Below are 9,263 nucleotides of genomic sequence, written 5' to 3' on the forward strand. Positions count from 1 at the left end.
TATACTCACAGGATCTGCTTCAGGGAGAGACTTGTTTCCCAAGCTCTTGATCTTTAGAGATCCGGTTTTTATTTCCTGGGCTTTGGCTAAGTCTGATTTTCATACCCAAGGTCTAAGGAAAGGTCAGCTTCCTCACACTGTGGATCTGTAGAAAATTTGCTTTGGAAACCTAGAGCCCTAGCTCAATGGATTAAAAACAAAACTTGTGTTAACCCAAGGATTAATCTTTACTGAATAGCCAGCTGTTTCTTGTTTATTCATTGTTCTTCCACTTTAGTGATCAGAAATCTTTCTCACCCTACAACCCTGTCATGCTAGGCTATGTGGTCTAAACTAGGGAGTATTTCCTGACTTTCTTAAGGGAGAAAAAAACTAAGAAACACTTGTGAAGGTCACAGCTGGTCCACGAAATAGTGAGGTTTCTTTATGCACATAGAATGCTTCCCCTCTGTTCCTCACCACCATATCAACCAGACTCAAATATAATAACAGTATTGGCAACTGAAAAAGTTACAGGTGCAGACTGTGCTTCATGATGAATACTAGGGAGCCCAAAAGACAACAGAGGCATCCAAACATAAGGACGCTAGAGAAATGTAAAACCTCTAACATCTATGGCTACAGCAAACATCAAACACACTCCAACTCCTAGCCTAATTAACATTGATCCATCTATTCTTCACTTTGATCACAAGTCCTGGTTTCAAAAAAACTTCAGACTCCTAAATTGTCTCACTTGTATAAAGATCTGTAAGGAGGGCAGAAGATCAAGAAGGGAGCTCAGGGCAATCTCCCTGAAGTAGCCAGGTTCCTCTGTAGTCACAGAGAAATGGACAGAGACAGGGTTCCTGAGAAGCGTGGGATGTAAACTCAGTTATTCTTTGTGTAATCACCCTGAGGTACTGTAATTTGGGATTGAGATCTCAAACCTATTGTAAATGCCTTGCAACACTGTTCAGCTTCCTGAGGTAACAATGTATGTGTTTTGTCTCCCTTGGAAAATGAAGATGCAGAGGCTTAGTAATAAGGATAACTTCTTAAGAGAGAGAGAACTGGCTGAGATTCCATGTCAATTGTTTTTTTTTTTTTTCCTTGACCCTGTTCTTGTCCCTGTCAGGATCCTTAACACAAATATTCAGCTGTTTTGACTGGAACTCTCCCCCCATCTTGGGCTTAGCTCCTCTTTATGGGTCTTACTTGGAGAAAGAGAATGGGAGAGATAAATGTTATCCTGGAGGATGACATGGGAAGACAAGAGGGTGAATGAATGAAAAATGGTGTTGACTATGAAGAAGGAGCAAACAAAGGAAGGATGTTTTGGTAACCAAACACTTGATCACAAACCAGAGCACAATCTTCACTGCTGACCCTCTTCTGATCTGACTCCACCCCTAAGGGACACAGCTCAGCCTTGACCAATGACTTCCAAGTACTAAGGGGAACAAGAGGCCAGAAGGTGAGCTGTAGAGAATAAAAGGCTACCCCTTCCAGCAGCAGACATACCTGCTTTTGGCAGTTCTGCGATCTTCCTAAGCTCTCAGATCTGACATCATGGTGCATTTTACTAGTGAGGAGAAGGCTGCTATCACTAATGTGTGGAGCAAAGTCAATGTGGAGGAGGCTGGAGGCGAGGCTCTGGGCAGGTAGGAACTGGGATTCAATGCTGGGCAAGGGTGGTGAATATGAGCCTTGAAAACTCATTAGGAAAGTCTTTTAATTTTTTTGAGAGTCTTTGATTTTTCCATCTGCTATGGTTGCATTCTATAGGCTTTTGGCCGTCTACCCCTGGACACAGAGGTTCTTTGATAACTTTGGCAACCTGTCCTCTTCCTCTGCCATAATGGGCAACCCCAAGGTCAAAGCTCATGGCAAGAAGGTGCTGACCTCCTTTGGAGATGCCATTAAGAACTTGGACAACCTCAAGGGCACCTTTGCTAAGCTGAGTGAGCTGCATTGTGACAAACTGCATGTGGATCCTGAGAACTTCAAGGTGAGTTCAGAAAATGTGTATGTGCTCTTTTTTGCTTCTTTTCTTTGGGATAATAATGGAAGTTGAGTCTTTCATTGGTAAAACTAACAAAGATCTCAGAAATTATGAGTTATGGGGTTAGGAGGGCAGATTCTCAGTGGGCATAACCCTGTGGGCAAGGTCACCTTGATTCAAGACTGCTGACAGTAAAAAGTGACAGGCAAACTGAGTTTGCTTAAAACTTTTCAAAAACCTCTTGTCAAAACTTGATGTGTTTATCCTAGAGAATAATACCAGAGAATTGCAAACTTGTTTAAGGAGGAATACACTTTGGCTTTTGGTAGATAAATTTCTATCTCAGGGAAGGAGAAATGCATTATTTTATGAGTTGCCCAATAATTAAAGTTCAGCAAGAGATTTGGAGAAAATAATTTACACAGCATGTCTCAAAAAATACAACTTCTCTAAAATATGTTCCATTGCATGTCAGTGTTGTGACCAAGTGGGTCTTTTTCCTGGCAGTGGTTGGAGACTAGCTGAACTCACTCTTAGGGCCCATGCAGCCCTGGTATGTTATGCTTACAGGAATTAGGCAATTGGTAAAGGAGAGAGGGAGGGAGGCATGGAGGGAGAAGGGCAAATAAAATTGGTGAAATGGAAGCAAAGATGGAGATCTAGGTAAGTAGAATGTTGAATGGAGAGATCATAGAAAATATATTGAAGTTAGGGACTAGCTTATCTGAGTTTATTAGTTAGCACAACCCTTACAGCAGTTTCAGGTGCAGAGTTGGCAGGGTGTTCATGTATTAATCCAGCATTTCCTACAATTTACTCCGGAAACTTATACTCAACAATTTATCTTTTACCTAACAGCTCCTGGGCAATGTGCTGGAGATCATCCTGGCTTCTCATTTTGGCAAGGAATTCAGCCCTCAGGTGCAGGCTGCCTATCATAAGGTGGTGGCTGGTGTGGCCACTGCCCTAGCTCACAAATACCACTGAGCTCCTGCCCTATGTCCTGGTGACCTTTGGAAGACCCTACTTCTCTATATTCCATCTTCTGAACTTGGGGAAATAATGCCCACCCTCAAGGACAGGGCTTCTGCCTAATAAAAGATTTTCAGCTCAACTTCTTGGTTCATTTCATTTATTTTATTATTTTTTCTCCTCTGGGGGAGTAAGAACATCTCTGAGGATCTTCCATAGGGAGCGCTTGTGTCTTGTACAAGGGGGTCAAGGACAATAAGAAAAGGAAGGGAACCATGCACAGTCATTAGAGGATGACACCTCTACCTCTGAAGCATAGGAATTTTCAAGGAGTTTTGGAATACGGAAACGATTCAGGCATTAAAAGGGCTCTATGTGGAATGTGAAACCTAAGGCATGGACTTCAGGCTAACGCTGTGGTCCATTTCCTATAATTACTCAAAATATAATGTGCTCAGTTAGAGACATAATGATTGCTCAAGACACTGTTATGTTTTTCTACTTCTCTTGCCTGCACTGTGTAGCCCACGATACTAGACCCCATCAAGTGTTCCTATTCTAAGAAATAGCCCACCTCTCTCACTTTTCCCAGAACACCTCCCAAACTAGCCCCCCCCAACCCCAGCTTTCAGGCAAAGTGTAATGCCTGAATATCACTTTTGACCATTTTCAACTCTGGCTTAATCAACTTTCTATTATTGCCTAAGAGAATCTTTCCAACCCCCTCCCCAGTTTTCACATTTCTTCTTATCCATCACCCTCATACTCCATTCTGTACAAACATTTCTTACTATTCTGTACTATCCCATGTGAGTACTGTGCCTTAAGTTCCTCTATAGGCACTGAAAAAATATTTATTCAATGAAATAAGTGAATGAGTAGGTCATTATTCCTGGTGTTAGAAGTCTTGCGATCAGAGGACAATCTGAGCAACAGAACATGGCACAGAGTTCCTTGGGTGTTGAGGATACAATATACTATAAGGAGGCACACAGGAAAGTAAAGCACTGATCAACATGTGCTTTCTGATCATAGGCGGTAAAACATCTTTGACGAATTTCTAGAACTTTCTAACTTGTACGTATTTCTTTAAATCTATATAATTTCCTGTTAATTAATTTTAGACTTGACTACCTGAAACAGAATCTGTTTCTTTCTTTCTGTTTGAAAGTGCTTTCATAAAAACTCTGCTTATATTACCAGGTATAAACAACACATTACAGTTATGGTTTCACCACTACCTTTTGTATTGTCTGAGAGCTGAAGCCTTTCATACTCACTTTTTTCTTCTCAGGTCATTGTTCAGAGTAGACGCTGAGAACTGTTCATATCTGAGTAGGATCTTTTTAACAAGCACGGACTCACATCCCAGAAGCAGAGACACCTTGGGGAAACATTAGGGAGATTACTTCACATTCTTGATTCCCAAAAAGTCCTTGTGAGAATCAAATAGAAGAGACTTTCAGAGAATTTGAAATAGAATAAGAGAAATTGTGGGTTTCATGGTCTGGAAAGGAGGAAACAAAGTGTCCTTTCCTCCAAGTGATCATGAATAGAACAAAATTATATAGAGACTTACTATACACTCTTTTGTTCTTTTACCCCTGGAAATAGCCCATGAATACAGACAAGAAATTGGGCCTAAAATTTCCAATACCAAAGAGAAAAGTTTGACTTAAAAAATGAGTTAAACTATCTTATTTCTAAACTATTCTGTGTATGTCCCTTTTTCTATGAATTCAGCTCTTTTCAGAGCATTTTTATTTGTTTAATTTTATTAACTTAATTAAATTTTTAAAAGACTGTTAAATAAAAATAACTAAGAGATTGTGCATCTGGGAAAAAAGAGAGGGGGGAAAAACCATGTTGACCAAGGAAATATAGATTAAATTGTTGCAATGGTCATCCGCAGGAATTTAGGATTGTACACTAAAGCATATAAAAAAGTCTTCTACTGGAGTGCAATTTTTTAAACGAACGATGAAACCACATACCTCTGGACAGATGCCATGATTCTCTTGAAGGAAGTTAACACGTATCCTCCTAATCATACTCAGACTAGGCCCATTAAGGTGTAGAACATTAAGAATTAGGTAAACTTGACAGGCTGAGGTAAAGGAAGAAAACTTCTGTCTGGACATGTGATGTGTGTGTGTCAGCGCTCAGTGGGGCTGTACTCACAGTAGAGCAGACTCCCTGAAGTTGTACCTCTTCACTGGGTAGATGTAAGGCCATAATGGTGAAGAGGACAGTGAGCCTAAGAAGCTTTCCAGAGCCTTTGAATGCTGATTTGGATTTGAGCCTGAGGCTCTGAGCATAACCACAATTATCACTATTTGTATTTTTTATTTTTGTCTGGCATGTCTGAGCTTTCGATGTCTTATTCCAACTGGCAGACTTGTTCTTGTAGGGTTAAGGGTAATGGAAGGAAAAGTCTGTTTCACACTTAAATCATATGAAGCAGCAACAGTGAGAGAAAGCAGCACCTTCTGTCCTGAAACCAGGATGATGGTAGCTGAAGTGCAAAAGAGTGGCCCCTAGGTCATGGCCAGAGAAGACTTAAGGAAAATAACACCACAGAAACATTTAGGGGAACCATTTTTTAGAATAGGGAATGCTAGAGGAAGTCTTTAAATAGGGCTTAATTTCTGTTGACCAACATGGGACAACTTGTAAGCTTGAAGTGGCTCTTTATGGAAAAACATAAATGTAGTCTATACTATTATTTAGTTAGGTCTGTGAATTTTCCATGGCACTGAGTTATTAAAACATACTTCCAAACATTCCCTAGAAGATCTCCTTACACATACCGAAGCCTGACCTCTGAGATCAGGAATGTAAAATGGGGTTTTGAAAACAATCTGAATGTAAAACAATGATAAAGCTAAAAAAGGCTTAAACATAATAAAGTGAAACTCACCATCTAAAGGTCAAAACAAATAGTGGTTTTTGTTGTTAACATTTAAAACATTTAAAAGACCTCTTTTCCCAGAAGTCAGCATGTGTATTCTTTCCCCAGTAAGGTCCTCTTTGCTTCAGGGTTTTAGAGAAAGAAGAATATAAGTAAAAAATGTTCAAATTCTATCTTTTTTACACCTGTATCTTTTTTACACCTTTTTGGGGGCATTTAATTCTGACCTTACCTTCAAATAAGCAGGTGAAAACCAAGCTTCCCCCCATGTTTGATAATAATCAGAGTGAGCTTGTCCTCAAGTACTTGCTGGGGCCTGCCACAGATAAAAGGGATGAGGAATTTTCATTAATCCAACCATAATGGAGTAAGTATTTTGAAAAATGGAGGAATGGAAGCAGGATTTCATGAATTTATTTGGAACAACTAAAAATAAAGTTCTTTTCTTCTGGTTTGCCCCCCTAAAATTGTTTTTGTAGTTGGAGTTTCAGAGTATGAGAGCCGAAAGGATGTGGGATTTCTGTTACATATTTGGTTTCAGTGATGGCAAAAGAGAGAGAAAGATGATTCTAGACATCAGGACAGCTGAATCAGAAGAGTCTGCGGTGGGAGAAACATAGAACGTGAAAAAACAAAAACGTATGTCCCTTTTCTTCCTGGAAGGAAATGAAGATTCAGGAAGGGGGAAACATGCAGGAAGTAGGGATGATGCAAATTAGGGAAAATAACTAGCGGGGCCTTTCAAGAACTCAAAGATCCTGTACTGAGCTCAGAAATACGTGCTGTTGTTGATCGTTTCATTGCATTTTTAATAGCAAGGAACAAAATTTTACACTTCAGGCCTTTTTCCTAGCCTGAAAAATTAACAGAGCTTAGGACATGGGGAAAAAGAGCTCCAAGGGGGATGGGGGTGGAGCGGGGTATGGGCATTAGAAACGCTGTAGCGATAAAAGAGTAAACGTTACTAAAAGGTTTAAACAAACCAAAAATATAGGGAAAGTGAGAATATGGGTGCTGAATTTGAATCAGAAAAATAATTATACCACAGCATTCTTAGTAGCCTAAGGAAAAAAATAGCATGAGCCAAGGCTGGAATTCATTTCCACTTCCCTACCCCATCTTTTAAGTCACAGGGAAGCTTCTCTCTTCTCTCAGACACTTTCCCAGACCAGCCCAGGATGAAACATACTGTAAGAGCCTGGCCGCTCTCTGAAAACATTACTTCTCTCAAGTCACGATTTTTCACTTACTCATATTTCTTACAACATTGAAACATCTCTGTGTTTCCATCTGTGAATCCACAAATCTAATAGGGTAATATTTCACAGGACACTCTTGGTTCATATTCATTCTATTTTTCAATCATCATTTATTTGGCTATGTGACTAAATTCAGAAAAGATAAATAAATGAGTAGACAGTTTCTTACCAGAAGGATTTAATCGAACAGAGAAAAGGAAGATATACTTAGCATTGGGGCAAATGTTTCATCCATGCTGTTCTTGTAAATATTGTCTGCATTCTAAAGCCACAGTAGGAGCTCCATCCACATACTCTTAAGTTGGACTAGAGGGGGCACTTCCCCTCCACTTTCTGAACTTTGGATTCTTCATGCGAGGAACAAGAAAATTGAGGAGGCTATGTCTAAGTGATTCTAAAAGTTATTTAAGTAGATTTTCCAAGGAGGTTGGTTCAAAGTAGCAATTTGTGCTGCTGAATGGGACCTAGAAATACCTAGAGAGAGGGCCGAGAGTCTGAAGTCAGACTCATAAGAAAGTGCCAGAACTGCCAAGGACAGGTATGGCTGTCATCATTCAATCCTCACCCTGCAGAACCACACCCAGGCCTGGGCCAATCTGCTCACAGGAACAGGGAGGGCAGGAGCCAGGGCTGGGCATAAAAAGAAGAGCAGGGCCAGCTGCTGCTTACACTTGCTTCTGACACGACTGTGTTCACTAGCAACTAAACAAACAGTCAACATGGTGCATCTGACTGGTGAAGAGAAGAGTGCCATCACTGGCCTGTGGGGCAAGGTGAACGTGGAAGAAATTGGTGGTGAGGCCCTGGGCAGGTTGGTATCCAGGCATAAGGGGAGTGAGTGGAAGCTGGGCATGTGGAGATATCACAGTCCCCTGGGTTTCTGACAGACACTGACTCCCCCTTTTCTCTGTGCTGTGTCCACCCCTCAGGCTGCTGGTGGTCTACCCCTGGACTCAGAGGTTCTTTGACTCCTTTGGGGACCTGTCCTCTCCTTCTGCTGTGTTTGGCAACCCTAAGGTGAAGAGCCATGGCAAGAAAGTGCTTGACTCCTTCAGTAATGGTCTGCAGCATCTGGACAACCTCAAGGGCACCTTTGCTAAGCTGAGTGAACTGCATTGTGACAAGCTGCATGTGGATCCTGAGAACTTCAGGGTGAGTCTCTGGAACACTCCATGTTCTCCTTCTTTCTTTTCATGGTCAAGGTCATGTCCTGGCAAGAGGGGTTCCAACTTTTCTAAAATCTCTCAAACAAGCAGCATCTGGCCTCTGTGTGCCCACTACGTCTCTCTAAGTGACCCCAGGCCTGGCACTAGCAGCAACCAGCCTTGGGTCATTGTGTCTTCATGGGGAGAGGGCATAAATGTCAGGATGTACTTTAGAATGAGATCGGGGTACTCTGGTGGCATCTCTACAGACTCCACAGGACCATTTAAGGATTGTTTTGCCCTCTGTGCTCACAAGCATTGTTTCTTCTAATGCATTCTTATTGTTCTCTTTTTTTTTTCTGCAATGTCTTCTTTTTATTTTTTAAGCAAACTTTTTATTTTGAGTATTTAATTTAAAAAAGTGTTTTGTTTAAGTCCGCTTAAGATAATCTAATACTTTCTTTCCTCTACCTCTTCCTGTCCTTTCAAATATGTTATCACTTCTTTCCATGGTTCTAAAGAATTACAGTGATAACTTAAGTTCTGTTGTAAGGCAGAAAAAGTGGAACATTACCAAGTAAAAATTCTGGCTGTTGTGGGTGGATTCGCATCAGTAGTGACATCAAACCCCCAACCCAGGGTTCCAGCATAAGGAGAAAAGTCCTGACTTCTCTCTGTGCACAACAGTGGGGATTGTGCTTTAGTGAGAGAGAGGGTCTCTAGAGCCCCAGGCATTCCTCTTAAAGAGCTCATGAACTGCCCTGGCTGGTGTGGCTCAGTGGATTGAGTGCCAGCCTGCAAACAAAAGGGTTGCTGGTTTTATCCCTAGTCAGGGAACATGCCTACATTGTGGTCCAGTAAGGGTCACATGAGAGGCAACCACACATTGATGTTTTTTTTCTTTTTCTTTCCCCTTCCACTCCCTTCTCTTTAAAAATAAACAAATAAAATCTGTTAAAGAGAGCTTGTGAACCGACTTATTCTGACTCACC

The 9,263-nt window shown here is 41.1% G+C and overlaps 1 protein-coding gene and 1 non-coding gene across 2 annotated transcripts; both read left to right on the top strand.

Annotated features, from left to right (window-relative positions):
• Positions 1–1,551: 1,551 nt before the first annotated feature.
• Positions 1,552–3,098, top strand: LOC128781113 (hemoglobin subunit epsilon-1-like). The gene is made up of 3 exons (XM_053925693.1): positions 1,552–1,643; positions 1,768–1,990; positions 2,843–3,098. The coding sequence occupies exons 1-3, from the start codon at positions 1,552–1,554 to the stop codon at positions 2,969–2,971; spliced, it is 444 nt and encodes a 147-aa protein (XP_053781668.1). The 3' UTR covers positions 2,972–3,098.
• A 4,545-nt stretch (positions 3,099–7,643) lies between these two features.
• Positions 7,644–8,257, top strand: LOC128780881 (uncharacterized). The gene is made up of 2 exons (XR_011651285.1): positions 7,644–7,937; positions 8,056–8,257. It is a non-coding gene; the product is annotated as an uncharacterized protein (transcript).
• The last annotated feature ends 1,006 nt before the right edge of the window (positions 8,258–9,263 follow it).

This window comes from Desmodus rotundus, chromosome 5 (genome assembly GCF_022682495.2).
Source record: "Desmodus rotundus isolate HL8 chromosome 5, HLdesRot8A.1, whole genome shotgun sequence".
NCBI classification, from domain to species: Eukaryota; Metazoa; Chordata; class Mammalia; order Chiroptera; family Phyllostomidae; genus Desmodus; species Desmodus rotundus.